The sequence below is a fragment of the Amphiprion ocellaris genome, chromosome 18 (assembly GCF_022539595.1).
Source record: "Amphiprion ocellaris isolate individual 3 ecotype Okinawa chromosome 18, ASM2253959v1, whole genome shotgun sequence".
NCBI lineage: Eukaryota > Metazoa > Chordata > Actinopteri > Pomacentridae > Amphiprion > Amphiprion ocellaris.
This window is the reverse complement of record NC_072783.1, coordinates 16907365-16929726: the sequence shown is the minus strand read 5'-3', so window position 1 is coordinate 16929726 and position 22362 is coordinate 16907365. Positions and strand designations below refer to the sequence as shown.

Sequence of the window (22362 nt, the reverse complement as noted above, 5' to 3'; positions counted from 1 at the left end):
ATCTCCATACAGAAAGATCCCGAGAAGGCGGGGATGGGAACCAGGGATCTTTTAAATCTAAATATCTAGATGAGCCCTAAGATTTTTGGAATAACATCCTGTGGACTGATGAGTCAAATGTGGAACTTTATGGAAGACATGGGTTCATTACATCTGGTGTAAAACTAATACTGCACTCCACAAGTAAAACATGATACCAACAGTGAAACATGGAAGTGGTAGTGTGATGGTTTGGGGCTGTTTTGCTTCCACAAGACCTGGACAACTTGTCATAACTGATGGAGCCATGAATTCTGGTCTCTATCAGAAATCCTCCTGGAGAATATCCACCATCAGTTCATGACCTAAAGCTCAAGTACAAATGGGTTCTGCGGCACGGCAATGATCCAAAGCACACAAACAAGTCTGCCTCTGAGTGGCTCAAAAAGAACAAAATTAAGGTTTTGAAGTGGCCGTGTCATAGTCCGGACTTCAATCCAATTGAGATGCTGTGGCAAGACAACCATAAAAGGGCAGTTCATGCTTGAAAACCAGCTAATGTGGCTGCATTAAAACTAAAGAGTGGGGCAAAATTCCTTTATGGTGATGTAAAATACTGATCACAAGATATCACAAATATTAAAGTGCAGATGGTGCTGCCAAGGGAGGCCCAACCAGTTGCAAGCTTTAGGGTGGCAATTGCTTTTTCACAGGGGTGATATAGGTTTTCAATAAATCTTTAATAAATCATCATTTAATAATTGCATTTTGTGTTTTGTGGGTTTTCTCTCTCTAATATTAAATAAGTATAAATATTTGATGATCTGGAAAATTTAAGTGTGAGAAATATGCAAAAAATACAGAAGACATCAGAAACACTTCTTCTCATTACTGTAAGTTGATCCATTATTGGAGGTTTGGTCAGAGTTCCAGCTCTGGGTTGTGTGTGTTTGTGGGTGTGGGAGAGGGAGGGAGGTGGTGTAATGGAGGCTACAGCTCTGGGGAAAAAGCTGTTCCTCAGTCTGCTAGTCTGTGTTTTAATGGCGTGGTACCTCCTCCCCGACGGCAGTGGGACAAACAGGGAGTGTCCTGGGTGGATGATGTCCATGTAGATGGTCTGTGCTCTTCTCTGCATGCACTTAGCATACACAGAGTCCAAGTCTGGGAGCTCAGCTACCATGATTCTCTGTGCCACCTTTACCACCCGGGACAGATCTTCTTTGTCTTTTGCTGTGCAGTCACTGTACCACACTGTGCAGCCATGGCACAGGATGCTCTCGGTGGTACCTCTGTTTGCATGTTTTCAGTATGTCTGCATGTGTTTTCTCCAGGTGCTCTGACTTCCTCCCACAGTCCAGAGATGCATGGAAGATTAATTGGTGATTCTAAATTGATTGTAAGTGTGAGTTTGAGTGTGCATGGATGTCTGTCAAGTGTTAGTCCAGTATATAGCCCCGACCTCCCTTCACCCCCTGGGCACTCTACTGGATATAGCAGCTATAACTGATGAGGACTGAATGGACTGAATAAAAGGGTAAGGGTAACTTTAATTTAGTTCGGTCTTTGTCACCAGCTACAACTAATATTAACTAAAGCATAGTTACAGTTTGTTTTTTTATGATTACTAAGTTCATATGAATTTTCACTGTTCTGTTTGTTTATATATCTATATCTATATCTATATCTATCTCTATCTATCTATCTATCTATCTATCTATCTATCTATCTATCTATCTATCTATCTATCTATCTATCTATCTATCTATCTATCTATCTATCTCTATCTATCTATCTATCTATCTATCTATCTATCTAGCTATATATATATATATATATATATATATATATGACATTTGGGCTTCAAAATTTTTGAAAAATAAACCTTTTCTTTTTACAATTGTCTGCTCCATATTCATCAGTAATAGGTCATAAATTATCAAAAGCTTGACTGGCTCACCTTACACATCAACGTCAAAATTTTTATTACATATTTTATTTGTTGTTTGCTAACCCTACTCTAATCACAGTGGCAGGGTTGCAAATCCATGGCAATGTTAATGTTTTGTCAGGAGTTGAAGCTTGCTATTTAGCAAGCTGTTACTGCTGATCAAGAAGACAAATTTACTGACATAAAACAGTAAAAAGTAAAAAGAATTAGTCTTATACTGATAATATGCATAACCGGGTTGCATGAGGTAAAGTGAGACATTCAATTAAGTCTGACAATGTTATGAAATTATGAAAACCAGAAGAGAGGACATAGCTTTGCTCTACCTATTCTTTTAGAAAACTGTTTGATGTCAATTCCAGCATATCATGAGTCACTGTTTTCTTCTTCTTCTACCATGATAAAAAGGTTATACTAAAACGGTTCCATGCGTAATAATTATGTAAAATATGTTTATTTAAATATTTTTTTCCCACTTTTACAAGAGACAAGAATGAAAAAAATTATACCTGAAAAAGGAGATTTAAATTTCATTTTCATCATGGAGGTGGAACAACAGAAAAATTGCATTTTCGGTGGAATTCCAGACTTATTTGGCATTTTAAAAACTATTTTCAAACATTCTTTCATCCTAGTTATTTTTTCCAAGATTTGGTCTCAGGCCAAGTACATTTACACAACAACTGCATGTTTTAGTTATTTTGTACATGGGTTATTTGAAATTTGATTTGTGCGACATAAGGTGTCCTCCAATTGCGGAAAAAATATTACATATCTATCTATCTATCTATCTATCTATCTATCTATCTATCTATCTATCTATCTATCTATCTATCTATCTATATATATATATATTACTGTATATATATATGTGTGTATATATATATATATATATATATATATATATATTACTGTATATATACATACAGTACTATAGACAGGGAGGGAAAGGAGGGAAAGAGCGAGAGAGATGAATCTACATCTTTCGGGTTGTACAAAGTAGTCTATGTTGGAAATCAACAAAGGCATCTTGGTAAACATGTAACAGTGAATAGGAAATGGCGTGCATCCGCCATTGCTGTTCATTGCTTCTACCTACTACACGTACACACACACACACACATACAAGAAGGGGGGGAAGTATGACGAGGGCTCAAGCTGCGACAATACCGACGGCTTCTTAAGGACGTGTCATAAAACATAATATATTGCTACTTTAGTAAAACACGTTTAGACGGTGTTTTCAACGAAAAAACTCTCCCTTGTGGCACTAGTTTGACAAGCAATACATATTCATCCGCTTCTACATGAGTGTCAAGAGCGCAGCAGTACCCGGATGGACTGTCATGGCCGCCGTCGCTGTGGTTCCACAGAGAGGAGAGAAGGAAGGCAAATGTTTCTGCTGTGTCTTTTTTCAACATTCACCTTCTTTTTATATCGGCGGACGTTGACGGGACACGTCCTCAACTTCCATCGAGTTCATAGTAAGGAATAACTGATTTTCCATAACTTTAAATATCTTCGCGTGGGTGGGGGGTTTATTTAGGTGGAAAATGACTGGTTATTAAACTCCACACACACTAACATAGTGAAGGCACTCTCATATCGAGGCACAAACGGGCTCCGAGCAGTGAATTATCAACGCGTACAGCGTGGGTTTCTTTGTTGGTGTCTGTCCACAGCCTTTAATTCTCCCACTGATGCAGCTACCCTCCCGTTTCCTAAACTTAAGCCACTATGGAGCAAGTCACTCGGAAAAGTAAACGTGAATAAAATTAAGATGTCGAACTGTAGTGTAAAGGTAATCCTTCTCAATTTTGCCACCTTTTGTAGTCGACTTACCCTCGTGTTAAGTTACCGAGGTTATGTGAAATTGCAGTTTTGAAACGGTGCAACTTTTTCTCTCACATCCAAGCTTAATTTATATCTGTCCCATCTAGATGGTGTGGGCCTGGAGTAGCCTACCTGTATGCAGTCTAGGTGTTCATTTAAAGCCTTGTCAGTTTAATCACAGTTTCAGCTTCATGTATCTATTTTATTACACATTTTTAAAAGGCTGAGAAGGCTTATTGCTTGTATAGTTGAAATTATTTTGGATTGTAGATATTTTCCCATTAAGTATGTAATGGATATACATGATTTAGGTAAACCCAAGTCTTTGTGAAGACAGCACTAGTAGAAATAGCATTTTTTTGGATGGAAGTGGCTGCTTCACATAAGTCATAAAATCATGGCAGCCATTTTTTTCCCCAACATGGCCTCCTCATCCATAAGGTTGACAGCTGACAGAGTCATATGGAGTTGTAGGCTGATGCAGGTCTCCTGCTGTTTCTACATAAATACTTTATGTGTAATGTTGAACTGAGGCAGTGCATATAATCAATAACTTGTTTATGAATATAGCAGACCTTAATACATTTTTCTTATGTAATAAGGCATCTTCAGCTCAATATCAGATTCATAGAAAATGTTATTCAGCATGCAAAAGTGTCTCTGTGTTTCATGTATGCTATAATGCCACGTTTGTCTCTCTGTCATTGTTTGTTCAGTGAAATCTTGCCTTGCTTATTTGGGATAATTTAAAAGTTTTAATACTACATGGAAAAATACCTCTTAAATATTTTAATATACATTTTTTAAGTCATCATTTATTTTTAAAATGCCAGGAAAATGAACTAGCTGGGATTTTCTGAGGTCAAAGTGATAACTTGTATCATGTTTTGTAATAGCTCAAAATCCACTACAGAGCCACTTGTTTTTCCTGTCTGTTTCCAAGTGCAGTTATTTACGGGTGCTGTGGAGTACTACTGCAGTGACTGTGAAAGATATTGAATAAGCTCTGTATACAATGCTATGAATTGTCACTTCAGTCACTAGTTAATGTCCACATTGCTGCAGAGTTTTCGGAGCCCAAAACAGAGGCTGTTGGAAATGCTGCAGACCCAGTTTAAGTTGTGTGGCGAACAGAAACAGTAATGCAGACCCCCATGTGAGCCTTCGGAGTGGTCTCAACTGCCTTTCCCTGATTCGTCACACTTCTATCTCATGACCTTTTTCCATAGTGAAAAAATGACTTAAGTTTTGGCTATTAGTGGCTACTTCATTATAGATAACTAATTACTGCCATTGCTGACTTTGTTGTCTGCTAGCTAATAGCTGTTGTGTGGTTAAGGAAGTCTGTGATTTTACTTTTCACCATTGCTGTTCTTCTTCCAAAGTTTTTTTCTACAACTAAGCAGCCAACCCCCTGCTTCATGTTTGCACCTATATGTGAATGGTCTTGTGATATTGTGACTAGAAATGTTTTCACATTAGAATATTTATGAAACTGTGCTAAAACATTTGTATGGACAGAGATAGATTTGATTTTAACAAATGACAGCTGATTAGTGTGGATGTAGTCTTAACTACATAACCTTGCTTGTTGTAAAAGTCATCTTGTATAAGGCGTTTGCCTGTTTATACTTGAGTGCTACTTTGTTGCAGTTATGAATAGTTTAAAAGAAGCCTAAATCAGCCAGTGCCACACAGTAACTAATGTTCTGCTATACACTTTAGAAAGTATTCTAATTTTTTGAAAGGGTTTACCTCTATGCACACGGATACAGAAAGTAGATAAAAATGCTTTAAAACACCTACACATCTGACAAATGGCATTGGGATTTAATCTGAGTAAGGGGGCTGCCCTGAATATGTACATGTGTGCAACATGCTTGCATATCTCAGTGTTTAGAATAAACATTCTGCCAGCTTGAATATGTTTTCTGTTGGTGACATCTGAGACCTGCATTGAAATAATATCACAGCATGATGAATAGCATCCATGCTGTAGAGGACGTTTGAACCTGCAACAAGATGGATGTCTGTTAATGATGAATTAGTTGCTACTCTTATGTGCAGACAAAGATTTCTAGGACAAGTATAAATTCTGCATAAATGCAGACTTATTTTCACTGCTGGATACAGTGTACACTGTGTACAATGCATTTATCATAAAAGGTGCAGTATGAGTAGAAACTGATTGTTTAAGAGGTAAAATTGCATTTCAGCCTTGTTTCATTTTGACCAGTAGGGGGGCTAGGATGTCCAGCTACTGTATTTCTGTGTTTTGTCCGTGTTCTATATGCCAGTCAGTCAGTGAAAGAGAACAAAGAGCAGTTAATGAACCATTAAGCCCAGTTGAGTCACAGTTTCTTGTTTCAACAATAGTTTATAAATAAAACCAATAAACATTCATTTTCCATATCTGTCTACATGCAGTTAATAGTATATGAACAGAAATTTACATTTTGCAGCTGGAAAACTTTCTGTAATATACTATTTCTGTCTTACAGGCACCGTGGCCACACTACAAGCTCTGCATCTTAAGAGGCAGCATGCATTCATGGTTGAGGTTTTCCTAAAGGAGTACAGGTAATACTAACTGGTGATTTAATATGTTTATGCTAGTTCTTTTTACTTAATTTTTTAAATGTGCTTTATGTTGTGATTTTCAAGGTTGTGTTAGTAGGGTACTTAGGATACGGACTAAAATACCCCTCTCTAACAATTCCTATTAATATTAGTATGACTAGTACTTTAAGTTAGGTCTCTTTTTGCTAAATTTGCTCAACCAAACTACAAAAACACATTGTCGCACTAATCGCTACTGGTTTCCATAGACTATATTTAAAGAATGGCATAGCAAAGTGTGACATCCTGCACTGGTGTAAAAAATATTGATCTGGTTGACACTTTTTAAATAGGAGTTAATTGAAACCAGGGATCTACTAGAGTCGGCATCTTACAGCGGTTGGCTTTGTATTTAGGGTACTTTGGAGCATAGGGACCTGTTTGCTGTACGCCGTGTAAAATATCCAAGATCAGCTGACTTATTCAGGATCTGCTGATCCTGCTGTCAGAAATGGAGTTTGTTCGGTTCAAGAATACCATGTGACAATTTGATTAGAATATCTGTGTCAGTGATTCGAGATGATTGTGTGCTGCTGTGGTCATTGACTTGGGGCTATATACCAATCAGCCACAACATTCAAACCACTGATGGATGAAGTGAATAACATTTATCAGGGCTCCGGACGAACCTTTTCACAAGTCGTACGAGTGTGACCAACCTTCTCATTTGATTGCACCTCCCACCTGAGCGCAGGCGAAACACCTCACTAACTGAACATTTGCTTATCGTTAGACTATACATCTGCAACTGTTCCCTAAACACCTCAGGGTGCAGGCTGTGGTAGATACTGCTAGGTGGCTGCAGTGCTCTCAGACAGGTGTGTGAGCAAAAAAATACTTTGGAAAGAGTGAAATAAAGTGTTCTAATTTCAGATTTGTCCAAGATGAAACCAAGTGTTAGAGAAAACAGGGCACGTATTTACACCTTTTAGGAGTGGAACGTATTTTTAAATGTGAAGACTACAGTCGATCATTTTCATATAGGGGTTAGAAGCTGAAATCATTATTGCGATTAATAAGTGCATAATTTTGCAGCCCTACTACTGCCCTATCCAGTGTAATTGAATGTATTGCTTTTTTGGTTCACTGGTTCAGTATGTTCCTGCCTGCACCTGCAATGTGATCATCAGGTGTGTCTCAATCGGATCTCTCTGTCTCTGCCTCCTCTTTCCTCAATTCTGTTTGAGTAACACCAAACAGCTAAATAGCTTGTTTTACGCATCAGGAAGTGACAGACTGACACAGCCATGGAAGTAAAAGTTACACTTTCCACCGCTATGGCTCTCACAGTAGCTGCCTGTTCTGGTTAGTAGAGTGATCCCAAAACTGCTTAATGATAATCAGTCACTTGCACAAATGTGTCCGCTTGAAATTTTTACTCGCACACTCTCAAAAAAAGGTTGCTTATGCAACCGTTTTGGTCTGGAGTCCTTTAGACTATCTCATTACAGTGGCATCTGTTAAGCAGTTGGATAGATTAGGCAGCAAGTGTGCTGTCAGGTCTGGGAGTTGATGTGTTGGAAGTAGGAAAAATGGGCAAGTGTAATGATGTGAGCAATTTTGACAAAGACTAAATTGTGGTGGTTCATGGTATGCGGTAATTTGTAGTTGCAGGGCTACAGACTGACTAAATTGGTTACACTGATATGAATAACCTGTCTATTTAAGTACGCAGGCACATTATTCTAGAAGCACCTATATATATTAAGTTGACAATCAAGCTCCTCTTGCCTAGGTGGATTGTAATAAAGGGCTGAGAATGTGTACAGACTACCGTTGTAACAGTATACCAATACCAGAAAAGTACTGCAACACTGTATCCCTTTCATTAGTGCCAATATGTTAATTGATCGACAGTGTTTTGCTAAAAAACATATCCGATGATTAACATCGATGTGCAATAACTGAGCAGTGTAAGTGTGCAACGCACTGCTTCCACTCTCTGCAGACACGGTGGGCATACCAGCTTCTTTTCTCAGTTTTCATAGGCCAAAGACATGGCTGCAAATCCAAGCATGAACGGTGAGCATTGACAGCTTGTGCATTAGGCAGACACACAAAGCAAAATATGTGATTATTTTGCTTACATAGCTGAGAAAGCCCACAGACTCCCTATGGCACATCTGTTAAGTTAGGCAGACAAGACAACACATCCGATTTAGCAAAGCATTTCGATAACAGACATGCTGACAGGTTAGTGAATGTGATAGATTACATAATGCCTTTGCCTCAAATGTAAGTCAAATGACTGATTTATTTTGTGACAAGCAAACTTGCAAAGAGTAATAACATTTGATTTGGCTTTATCTTTAAAGCTTATTTACTAATGTGGCAAACATTTCCTTATTCAAAAGAAGTGTTCACGTTGGTAATGATAACTTCAGCATGGTTTGCAAGCAGCTAAAAGTCATGCATTTGTAAGAAGCGGATTAACAACACCAGTTGTAAATGATCAGTTCATACGCACTTCAGGTAATAAACGTGACATTGCTAGAAAATCTTAAGATCCCTCAAAAATAATTTTACAATTGTTCTAATAAATATGTATAAGTGTAAAAATGTGATTTGGTCAGTGCTCAACAAGCTGTCAAACAAACTGGTTAAGTCAAAGAAAAGGCTCCCCTGAATTCAGGGTCAACCACAATGTGTTTAGTAGGGGTGGGTGTTGTTAAGATTTCAACGTTACAATTACTTTTACCGATACTTCTGATCAATCCGGTACTTTGACGGTATTCTTACCGGTACTTTTTGATAGTTTTTGTTTTTAAAGAGAAAAAAACAGCACAGAATAAAGATTACCTTATTTTCTCATGCGTACTGTATTTAAAATATGTATAGACACTTATGTATTCAGATCAGAGCACTGTGGACAGTGTCAAAATTTTTTTATTACTCAATAAAACATTATGCATTGTGTTTCATGAAACTGTCCAGCATTATGTAAGAAATTACAGCTCCACCTTGAACAGATATTATGTAATGTCAGTACATTATGCTGATAAAAGCAGCTTTGCGCTACGCTTTTGAGTATAAAATTAATGCAGGACTTTGACAGTATTTTTACTGTGTGATTTTAGTTTTATCGAAGACAACAGTTTAAGTATTTCTACCACTAACATGAGTATTCAGTTGGAGAAACAGTGAAAGTAAAGTAAGACAGTTTGCCTGCAGCCTCCAGATCACTAAATCCTGCTGCTCTGTGCTCTAGAAGTGAAACTAAAATTCTGAATGACATTTCACATAATGCTCGGATCGAATTTATGGACACAGACTATTAAACAACCGGCAGGCAAATACTTACATTTGTTCAGTAGCCTATAGTTAAGGAAAATCTTTGTGTGGGCTGCTAGTAAACATAATATTATGTTAGCGTTATTTCTTCTGTAATGAATTAATCGTAATTAACATGTTAAAGTCCCAGCCTTATTAAATAAATATCCGAGCTCAGAATCTTTAAAGCAGGTGAAAGACAGCCTTTTCATTGTATTAGTTTGTTGGTAGTTTGGCACCACAGCAAATACAAAATTACTACAAGAGAAAATGTGAAATCAAACATTTAAACATTTTGTTTAACTCAAAGGTATTGTCATGTTATAACTATATTATTCTTAAAAATGTGTAAGCATATACAAACAATACTCCTTCACAGTGTGGCAGTGAATACTTTAATTAAAACTACTAATGATGAATTATAAATATGTGGTTAACAGAGCCTCTCCTCCTGCAGTCTCTTCTCATATCAAACGTGTTTTAAGCATTAGTTGTTTTTTCTAGCAGATACGCAGTCAGTGTGCTTCTGGTGTGGAAAGTAATCGCAGACGTGTGAATGACGAAATTTGTATCACGCGCACCCTTACAGATGCGAAAAGCATGAATTGGCCTTTATGCTGCATCTACAGCAAACATAGTTCAGTGCCTTTGCTTGTATCACATTTGTTTGCCAAAGTTATGACTAAGTCTCTGTATGCTTTTGAGTAGGTATTAGATTATCATCAACTTGGCCACCAGTTATCTTGTATCTATTCAATCAAGGATTTTCATGTGTCACTGTTGCATTGCAGTACATGATAGATCTAGTTATTTTTGTACTCCATAGCAATACTAAAGGCATGTAGAATAAAGCTTGATTTACAGTCCTGTGTTGAACCTATGCAGAACAATTGGCCTGCACTGAACATTTATACTTGTGCAGAAATCTACAGTTGTGCTCATAAGTTTACATACCCTGGCAGAATTTATGATTTCTTGGCCATTTTTCAGAGAATATGAATGATAACACAAAAACCTTTCTTTCACTCATGGTTAGTGTTGTGGTGTAGTTTTTTATTATCAAACAACTGTGTTTATTCTTTTTAAATTATAATGACAATAGAAAGTACCCAAATGGCCCTGATCAAAAGTTTACATACCCTGGAGGTTTGGCCTGATAACAGGCACACAAGTTGACACAAACGGGTTTGAATGGCTACTAAAGGTAACCATCCTCACCTGTGATCTATTTGCTTGTAATCAGTGTGTGTATAAAAGGTCAGTGAGTTTCTGGGCTCTTGACAGGCCCTTCATCTTTCATCCAGTGCTGCACTGACGTTTCTGGCTTCTAAATCATGGGGAAAGCAGCAGAATTGTCAAAGGATCTGCAGGAAAAGGTAATTGAACTGTATAAAACAGGAAAGGGATATAAAAAGATATCTAAGGATCTGAAAATGCCTATCAGCAGTGTTCAAACATTAATTAAGAAGTGGAAACTGAGGGGTTCTGTTGAAACCAAACCACGGTCAGGTAGACCAACAAAAATTTCAGCCACAGCTGCCAGAAAAATTGCTCAGGATGCAAAGAAAAACCCACAAATAACTTCAGCTGAAATACAGGAGTCTCTGAAAAAAACTGGTGTGGCTGTTTCAAGATGCCCAATAAGGAGGCACTCGAACAAAAATGGGCTCCATGGTGGAGTCGCCAGAAGAAAGCCGTTACTACGCAAATGCCACAAAGCATCCCGCTTACAATATGCCAAACAGCACAGAGACAAGCCTCAAAACTTCTGGAACAAAATCATTTGGAGTGATGAGACCAAAATTGAACTTTTTGGCCACAACCATAAACGCTACATTTGGAGAGGAGTAAACAAGGCCTATAATGAGAAGTACACAATCCCTACTGTGAAACACGGAGGTGGATCGCTGATGTTTTGGGGATGTGTGAGCTACAGAGGCACAGGAAACAAGATGAATGCAGCATGTTATCAGAAAATACTGGAGGAAAACTTGCACTCATCAGCCCGGAAGCTGTGCATGGGACATACTTGGACGTTCCAACATGACAACGATCCAAAGCACAAGGCCAAGTCTACCTGTCAGTGGCTACAACAGAATAAAGTAAAGGTTCTGGAGTGGCCATCTCAGTCTCCTGACCTCAATATCATTGAGCCACTCTGGGGAGATCTCAAACGTGCAGTTCATGCAAGGTAGCCCAAGACTTTACAGGAGCTGGAGGCTTTTTGCCAAGAAGAATGGGCAGCTTTACCATCTGACAAAATAAAGACCTTCATCTACAACTATCACAAAAGACTTCAAGCTGTCATTGATGTTAAAGGAGGGAATACACAGTATTAAGAACTGGGGTATGTAAGCTTTTGATCAGGATCATTTGAGTAGTTTCTGTTGTCAATATGATTTAAAAAGAGTAAATACAGTTGTTTGATAATAAATGGCTTCACCCAACCACTTACCACACTTTCCACAAAAAGTTTTTGTGTTATCATTCATATTCTCTGAAAATCGACCAAGAAATCATAAATTTTGCCAGGGTATGTAAACTTATGAGCACAACTGTACCTGTGTTGCTCTGCAGTTATACTGCCGAAAGGCTTGGCGGGCTGTCTATGCTACCGTGCTGAGTTTCTTTGTGTACTTCAAACAATGGTGGCTAAAGCGACGCGGATCTTACTGTAGTTGAAGCTAATAAATGTTGACAAACAGTTAATCTTACCTAAATTACTGTGGTGCAGGGAAGAAACAAGACGTTAGTACCGATTGAGTCTATACAGGTATCGATCGAGCTATAGAATACTGGTTATTTTGTTTGCATTATGAGACATATGCTAACCAGATAACATTACAGCCTGTTACATATTTTGTTTCACTGAAGCATTGTCTTTGACATTTCTTGTGGCATCATCAATGTGCCATTTAAACAAACATATGGCATTTTACCAAGTGGACAAAGCGGACCAATCACAGTTGTTACAGTCTGTGTTGCTGCAACATGTAGTTATTTTCCTGGGAAGGACATGTTAGGCTTCGATGTAGAGTAGTAGCAGCAGAGGGTACATAGAGTGCAGAAATATAAACCAAGCTTAAGTAAATGAGAAATGCATTTATTTTCTTCTCTTACAGAGTTCTGCAGATTTGCAAGTATGGAAGAAGACTTCACAATACCTCATGAATCTGCCAAAAACTGCGACATAACAGTAATAGAGGATGAAAAAGAAAAGGTAAAAGACTTTGTGTATAAGCATTTCACAGAAGTAACAGATGGGCCACTCTTCAGTAATGCAGAAGAACCTCTCATTATGGAACATGGGAGCTGCACTAAGAAAGATAAGACTCTCAAAAAAGCCCATTGTAAAATTCAGCAGGGGGCTGTTTTCTCAGGAAAAATTCTGAGTTTTGGATGCTCAGTGTGTAAAGATAATTTCACATTTAGCCCCAATGATCTCCTGAAACATTTTCGAGCAGTTCATAAAGGAACCCTTCCTACATACCCCTGTGACTTGTGTGATTTTGTCACAAATGAATTCCCTGCTCTTCAGCGCCATCGGATTGAGCACAGGAATACTCTGGTTACATGTGAGCTCTGCAACGATGATGTTCAGTACTCTTTGCTTCTGCTTACCAGACACTACATTTTGAGTCACAGCCTTAATGGACAGTTTAACTGTGACTGGTGTGAGTTTACAACTGTGGATGCAGGAACATTTGTGCAGCATATCCATCATCATAATGAGAATCATTGGAAGTGTTCAAAATGTAAACATATTAGCTTGAATGAAGAGGATCACCAAAAGCATTTGAAAGGTCACTTGGGTACATTCCCCTTCACTTGTCAGATCTGTGGATATGGTGCAGCAAGAAGTGAGTACCTTAAAAAACACACCGCAGCTGTTCACAAAGAAGAGGCTGATAGAAGGAATGCATGGAAGCCTACAGCAGACAATGGCACACCAGCAAATTCATCTGCAACTGTAAAACTGTTGCTTAAAAAGAGTCGTGAATCACAGGAGGCTCAGAGGGTGGCAAAGCTGAACTGTCTTTCCGGGAGTTTACCAAACCAAAATGGCAGACTAATCAAACCAGAGATATCTTTAGAGAAAGGCCACAACTTTTTGGATGGGGCTGTTGTGAAAAAGGACGTCAGAAGTTGGAGCAAAGGCTCTCATAACACAGTCATGTTACAGGAATGTGACAATTCTACAAGCTCTGATGGTGGCAGTCACAACAATGCTAATGGACTGACTGTTCTGATGGTTAAGAACAAAATCTCTCTTCCCCCTAACTGTACAACCAAAGTAATGGGATTCAAGATGGTTGATGGGAAAAAACATTTAGTTCTCAAAGTAATTCCAACAGCAAAGCAAGACTTGACTGCTCAGAACCATTCCATAGTTGAAGGTGTGGGCTTCTCAGCACTAAATCCTGTGTTGGATAAAAGTAAAGTCTTTATTAACAACGAGCAGTGCTCTAACAGCAAGGGCTTAACATCACATTGCTCAGCTGTGTCACCAAAAAGTGCGTCTTGCATACAGATGGATCATGATGATATTATGGCAGTAAAAGTAAAGATTGAGGAAGAGGAAACCTCTGTTTGCAACCTTATTGACACTCCACATAGAGATGATATTGGGGACCAAACAAATCCTTTACTAAATGTGTCTTCGACTTGTGCAGATACATTGTATCCAATGACAAATGAGTTGGAACATGATGGCCACCAAAGTAAACCAGATGACACGGCCCACACAGACAGAAATAAGCTGAAAAATAACTTGATCTCTCCAACATACAACCATGATGCATCCAGCCATAGTATTTCTAAAATGAGTAATACTACAACAGTGTGTGCTGGTAAAGTCACAGGTTTATTCTCACCTTTAAAACTTGATCAGGAAAGACTGCTTTCCAAATTAGTTTTGAGAAAAACTGTTGAGAACTGTGGAGCTATGGATGAGTTACCAATGAGCGATGGCAACGAAAAACACACTAGGAAACGCCAAGCGAATTCTGCTTTAAACACTCCGGAAAATGATGACCTATCAGAAAAACCTAATGGGGTCAGAAGTGAGATTGAAAATAAAAGTGGCCAGTACAATGAAAGAAATCTGCTGCCTAAATCACAGCCATCCTCACCCACCTCAATTAGCCACAGAGAAAGTGTCATTGGCTCAGAGAAACACACACAAAAGTCACCAAACCAAGAAGTATTTACCTTTCACAATTATTCCAAGGAAACATTTAGCAGTTCTACTACCACTACCCAAAACTTTGACAATTATTTTAAACACTCAGCAGACAAAGAAAATACATGCGAACCATCACAATTTGGCTTGACATTGGAGGAGTCTCCAGAACATTTCACGGAAAATACAGATGAGGAAATCGAGGTTGATGAGTGCATTGCTAGTGTTGACAATTCTCTGAGTGAGGAAAATCCTGAGTCAGTGCTCCAAGACTTCAATATTATCAAAGTTGAGGAGGACAACATTCCAATATGCATAAAACAAACTGAAACAAAGAGTAGTTCAACTACCTTGGGCAGTTTTGTGGAAGAACATTCAGATGCAATTATTACCCAACAACTTAACAAGGAAAGAACAGTATCTACATGTGCAACCAGTGATTGTTTAAAACAAACAAAAACAACTTTGCGAATTCTTCAGCTGCCAGAGGGTAAGCAGCCAGTACTCCTAAGGGCTACTGAGAATCGATTTGCTATGCCAGTGCAGGTCAAGGCAACTCCAGGCTTTAAAGTTATAACAGACTCTGCAAATCCTCAGATCAATGTATCGTACATGAAGCCAGGGTTAGAAAAATCAAGTAACACCTGTGGTGTTTCTTTTACTCCGAACAGCCAGAAGATAGGTTTACCTGCAGCAAAGCCAGGAACTGCTGAAAAAGGGACAACTTTTTTCTCTGCTGTTCAACCAGGTGTTAACACCACCTCAAATCACTACCTTATCAACAGTCCAGGTTTTACGGGTCCTGTAATCCTTTCAAGTACACCACATAATACACCTCCAGACAAAACAGCAAAGACACATCCAACATGCTATTTGGTACAAAGATCTGTCCCTTTTGTTCAGACCCCAAGTACTCCTGGCCTCAGTCTGGCAAGTACCCAGCTCCCACTGAACTCGCGACCAGTTTTGGCCATGCCTGCAAGCTCTGCAGACAACCCCAGCACATTGCAGACTGGTCGGCAAGCATTCTTGCTCCGATACATTTCCCCACCCAAGTCAGGCCTGCTTCTGAACAACCAAGAAGTAAAGACTGGGACACAGTGCAGTCAAAGCAGTGAAGGCTCTAAAGTTATATTTAAAATTGTAACACCCACCGGTAGTCTTCTTACAAGTGGTGCTCCGACCTCAAGCAATCAACCTTTGTTTCTGGCCACCAGACCTCAGACCCAGTGTTTCCTGGTGTCTTCAAACAAAACTAATGTAACTGCTACCAATGGAGTGAAGAAATTGGTCACCATGCAAAATATTGCAGAGAGAGGTGCCAAGGAGTTGTGTATGTCTCCTTCTCAGATGAATGTAAAGGTACAACCACGTGAAGGAGAGAAACCAATCCTTGCTCCAAGGCCAATTCGGCCTCCAAGCCAAAGGAAAAGGCGCAGGAAAGCCTTATTTGATGAGCTTCCAGCAACAGTGCATAAGGCTAGAAGACTGTCAAATAAAGTACCACTTGAGAAAGAGACTATGTTATGGAAGCCTGTAGCCAAAGAAGTGGAAAGGACACTGAGACTTGCCCCACTAAATTCTGTACAGCAGATCAAATGCCCTCGTCGATACCAGCCTGTAGTGGTGCTCAACCATCCAGATGCTGACATTCCTGAAGTGGCCAATATTATGAAGGTAGTCAACAGGTACAAAGGTGCGGTCACTAAGGTCTCTTTGTCTCAAAAAACGATCCAAGCACTCTCTGAGCTTGGTACTCTAGGGAAGAATTCCTTGACCAAAGGTGCATCCTCTCATAGTGACTCTCCAAGTCCTCGGCCAGTTCAGAGTTCTGTCAGAGAGCGATTTCTCCTAAAACTGAAACTGAAGAAAAAAAGCAAAAAAAAGTATGAGGTAGTGAAAACTTTATCAGGTTGTAGACAAGAGTCAGTGGTGTTTGACTGCTGGTTTTGTGGTCGGCTGTTCCACAACCAAGAAGACTGGATTGGCCATGGCCAGAGGCATCTCATGGAGGCAACTAGAGACTGGAATAAACTCTTCTAAAGGTTTTCCACCACTTCCAAATGGGTTTATATTTTGTCCTTTTGAGGTGGAATGGTTGAAGTTGTATATTTTTAATGACCTTCCACTTAATGTTTGTTTAATTTCTGTCCATGTAAATACCTGAGTCATAGTTTATCTTTTAAGAGGTTCATATTCTGGTAACTTCTGTACTGCATGCATGATTCACCATGCCCATGTCAAATTCAACTGTGAAAATGGTACACTGTAATTAGAAGTTGTGGTAAGAGCACTGGCTGAATGAAAGGGGATAGTATCAGCAAAGGCTGTAAGCAGAGTTGGATTAAATTACTCAGGTAAATTCATATTAATCTGGTTTGTCATTTTAGTTCATAACTTTGAAAGCAGCCTAGGTATAGACTAAGGAGCTTTTGTATATTTTGTTATCCTGCACACAAGGATAAGAAGCTGTATTTGTATAGCTAACTCTAAAGCTTATAGACAAATTCAGTCGTTTTTCACTTGATGAAAAAATGCTCTGGTCCAAATGATTCCTTTTTGTATGATTAAAATGAAGAGGGTATAATTTTACACTATTCTGCTGTGTGGATTAGTTTACAGTTTCTTTGTCAAAATTGTGTTAACCTGTAGCATGCATAGTTAGAGCTGTGACTGTTCACAGCGGTCTCTTTCGTCTACCAGGTGTTGCAAATAAAGAAATGGTTTTCTGAAGTCCTGTTACAGAAAACAGAAATCATGTGTTCGTCATACCAGGATGCTTCATGGTTTTCTGTCAATACTTGAGAAATATAAATAACCCGGTGCACACCCTATGCAGTTCCCATGCAAATTAATTTTTATTGTCAGCAGCCCAGGCTGTTTGCTTGTGCTCACTTCGGGGATCTTGTGAATCCATGTTTGATTTCTGAATTTAATGATAAATCCTGAAGGTCCCATGATTTTAATTCAAACTGTAGTTTTTTGGGGGGATTTTTTGTAAGTTTATGAAAGAAGCTGTTGGTAAAGTATGTTTCATACTTGAAAATCTGAACAACAGCCTAAGAATGTCATTGTCTAGGGTTGTCACATAGCTTGAGTTTGACATCTACTTCCAAAACTTCTAGATGCAGGAGTTGACAAAATGGTTTGATAATTTGTCATTTGATTGGTAACAGTTATGGGCAATTGCAAATGTCCGCACTGTGGGACTAATAAAGTGTTATCTTTTGTCTTATACCCTGTACGCCAATAAGTGAGATCGACAGTGGTTAAATCATTGTTTCCACAGAAAATGTAAATTAAAATACATCAAAAAATATATGAAATAAAAACATTTTAAATTAAATCTATAATGTTATTTAGGAACAATGAAAGATCAAAGGGTAGTTGGCAAAGGCCTTTTTGCATTATCTGACCAGCAGACCAAATCTTTTCAACTTTTGGTTCACATATTGTTGTAAATTCTAAAATAGGAGGACGTGAAACTAACAAATAACTGCACAAAATTCTAATTGCCTTCACATTTAAATTTTTTTGATGTGAAAGCTCACCACGTTTGTTGTGCATGTATTTCAAATTAAGAGCCATATGGAAAAGAAAGGAATTATTCCATCTGAATTACTTACAGGCTTTTAATGTGAAAAGCTGTACATGAAGCCAACTTTTATTTGACAGTAACTTAATATGCTTTTTTTAAAAAAGCAAAATGGAAGCAATTTTAAAAGCTAAGTGAATGACAACAGTATTGCTGTCCAAGAAGACAAACTCAATAGTAGTGAGTATGAACTGACTGCCAGCAGCCCAGTTTCTTACAAATTATGTTTATGGATGGATGGATTATGTGGATGTGTATTGTACCACCTGCAGGACTGTAACTCTAGAGGTCATGTTTACTTTCAGACTTTATCTGTGGTCTAGGCAACAAAAGCACTTTGGTTAAGGTTAAGGAAAAACTGGTTTTGGTTAAATGATAACATGCTGTATCTCAAGTCGTTATTTTCTGTATCTGAGCAGATCTTTCTCTAACCTTAACTGAGAGCTGCCAGTGCCCTACAAGACCCATGATTAAACCATCCAAGTTTAGTAATGCTGTAATCACTCCAAGAGGAAAGCAAACTTAAAAATATTTTAGTCGAAAACAAATGAAATATGTTATCAGATATTTTATCGAGTCTTTTAAATTTCCGTAAAATTATGTTCAAAACTTATTTACTGTTTCAAATTATTTATGTATGAACGTATCTTCTAGGAGAGAGAGTTGAAACATTGAAGAACTATTTGAATTTGTATCAACAGCCATTTATAGAAAGAATTCTTATTAACAAAGAGTGAAATATGCTTATAGATCAGGTAAACTCACCACATCAGATGGTTGACTCGTCCAAATCTGGTCAGTTAATGCAACTAGGCAGCCAATGTTGTTGAGCCCTGTGAAACTCGGCCGCCCACTACAAAATGGCTCAGTTTGAGCCACTTGGACCACTACCACAGCTCCCTGGGGAAAAAAGAATGTTTTTGGCCCTTGTGTCTGTGTTACTGCTGCTATTGCTGGTTAAAATATGGACAAATGTCATTTTATGATGGGAAGGGTTGGCTGGATCACCCTCAAATCATATAACATTTTAATAGAAGTATTAAATGTGACAGCAGAAAAAAATACATTGTACATGATATATAAAATTGTGAAACTGAAATTTTTTGACCAAGGTTGGCTATAGAACAAAACAGAGTGGTGAACCCAGAGACCCAAGATAAGAACAGAAAAGGCATTTTCATACCTTTAAACTTTTCATGGTTCAATAAAAACATTCTTGTTACTGTCGAATACTGCGAGAGCTGACCCAATAGCTACTGTTACCTTTTGTTTTCCGTGCTCTGTAGACATTTAGTTGTAGGAGCATCTGTGTTTGGACTCTGCATTAACTTTCACCTTTTTATTGTATTAATGCTGAACTGTAAATCTGCTCATTGTCATCAAGTCCAGTATGCTGTACATACATTTATTTTAATGTTACATTTTTCATACTTTTTTATTTTAATAATAGCAACAGGACATGGACTTTGTGTTTTCGTAATAGGTTTTATTGATTGTATTACATGATGACCGAACCTTGGAAATTAAAATTTAATTCCGTTCAATATGCAAAGGAGACGGAACAATGCAAGCCATGCTAATATTTCATGGGTTCACTTTTCACCATCATTGACTACATTGTTTATTTGTTTGTATTCAGTCATCAACAGGGCTATTTATTGTCAGTTTGAGTTAATTATCTAAAGTTGTTTCCCCATAGAACTCCTTTATCTAGCACCAGTCTGTTTTGATCTAACAGGACAGATAAACAGAGTGTTCAGTCCATATATAGTGCAATAACTCAATGATAACTTTCTTTTTACTCATTTGTCAGCCCACCTCATCTTTGATTCTGTAAGTCACCCCCTCATACAGACTGCTTGGACTGTTCACAACCGAATGGATGCACGCACCAAATTAACTCCAGACCTTCTTTTACAGTTTTTCTGGCTGGTCCACATGGTTTCATTTTCTGCTTCTTCTTTGCTTCTCTCAGGCCAAAGAACTATTTAGTTTTATCATGAAAATTCAAAAAAAAAAAAAAAAAAAAAAAAAAAAAAAGTGTTCTAGTGATTTCTAACAGTACAAGTGAGGTCAGCACTGGGATAACTACATAACACTCCTTTTAAGGAATCCACTACTTGGATCGGTTATTTATGTCAGTTATACAAGCCCTAAATTAAAAGTGAACAGAAGTCCATTACATAAAGATGGTATATACAGCTCAGCCCTTTAGCTGTTAGGAGGGTAATGCTCTGCTACAGCATATATTGTGCTGCAGGGTTCATTTGTGAAATGCTGAACTGATGATGTACAGTGGAGTGCTCCTGTCCAGCAGGCTGAATCTTCCCTCATGCTAAGTGCCTCAAATGTCCTTTGGCTTTTTGACTGTGTATTGTATTATTTTGTTCAACTTACTGATTCACTCTTCTCTAATAAATGTACAAACCGTCTGGAAACAGTTTGCTTTGTGTATTTTTTTCTATTCTGCTCAGATGATAAATAAAGTCTTCTGTTTTAACCCTGTGCACACATTGTTTTAATTCTGGTTTAGGGTTATGTTCAAGCAATTTGTCAATTGTGGCTCATAGGTCATGCTACCTAGCTAAGTTGGAAGTGAGTCACATGAATGAGATTGATGCCATGCAGGTTAAAATGACATAATTGTCTGTTAACATGGGCTCTCACAGTAGGTCTTAAATTCAGGTGTATATAATGAATATCCTAGTCTGTAAATCCTGCACCTTCATAAACGGTACAAATACAGCTGATGAGAGTTATGTTGCGTTTTCTTGTAAAGAACAGCACAAGCATGACCAAGCTGACGATAAAGTTTTGCATTAGTGGTAAATCATGTAGTAGCATTTTTTCCCTCCATCTCTGTGCTAAGAAATGGCCTCTTAGTTTTGACCTACTTAAGCTGCTGTATTTTTTTTCTGGTAACACATAAATACTTCAGGTTGTCATGAGTAACTTCCATAATCATGAAACTGAGTAATATATCCAAATCCATGAAAATATGTTACACTCAAATTAAAATTTCTACATTGAGTCCGGGCTACAGCTATTGATTTATCAAAAAGTGCTCAGATAGTCATGATTCGAAAGAAATGCAATGTTTTACAATTAGGAATATTCAAAACAGAATCACTGTGATGTGACTGTTAAGAGAAAATACGTACTAATACAGGCAAAACAAAATGGCATTAAATAAACCAGACCACCAAAAAACAGCAATCCCACAAGTTAACCTAACTCAATCTTGTCTTGCTAACTCAAGCAGCTTGACTCAAACCTTACAAGGTGAAAAGACTCTACTCACAGCCAGCATCAGTTGATGAAGAATCAATACGAAAGTCTTTTTTAATTCATTGGACCTTCCAAAAATAGGGAAAATACAGAATGCAACTCTAAATTCATATATCACTGAAAAAGACCTGTATGTAGCTATTAAAAACTAAAATCAAGCAAGACCCAGGAAGCAATGGCTTCCCAGCTGAATAACGCAAAACTTTAAAAAGAAAACTATACCCTTTATTACTGGCAACATTCAAAGAAACTTTTTTTTAAAAAAGGCAAAATACCTCCCTCATGGAAAGAAGCTATAATTACAGTCATACACAACGAAGGAAAGGACAAAGAATGTTGTGAAAGCTACAGACCCATATCAATTCTGAATACTGATTACAAGATTTGTACATCAATTTTGTGAAAGAGGTTGGAGACCTTTATGCCAGAACTAATATAAGAGGACAGCAAACATAAGATAATACAAGAAGAACAACATAATTAGCAAAGCACAAAGAAGTAAATGTGATGATACTTAGTTTGGATGTGGAAAAAGCCTTTGATAGTGTCAGGTGGATATTTTTATATCTCTGCTTAGAAGAATTTAGTTTTGATACAGATTCAATAAACTGCATTAAAACGCTTTACCATAATCTAAGGGTGAGAATA

The 22362-nt window shown here is 38.0% G+C and overlaps 1 protein-coding gene across 1 annotated transcript; it reads left to right on the top strand.

The window, feature by feature from the left end:
- Positions 1 to 3068: 3068 nt before the first annotated feature.
- On the top strand, positions 3069 to 20864 carry LOC111587812 (zinc finger protein 518A-like). The gene is made up of 3 exons (XM_023297920.3): positions 3069 to 3411; positions 6262 to 6340; positions 12772 to 20864. The coding sequence occupies exon 3, from the start codon at positions 12792 to 12794 to the stop codon at positions 16872 to 16874; it is 4083 nt and encodes a 1360-aa protein (XP_023153688.1). The 5' UTR covers positions 3069 to 3411; positions 6262 to 6340; positions 12772 to 12791; the 3' UTR covers positions 16875 to 20864.
- Positions 20865 to 22362: the final 1498 nt, after the last annotated feature.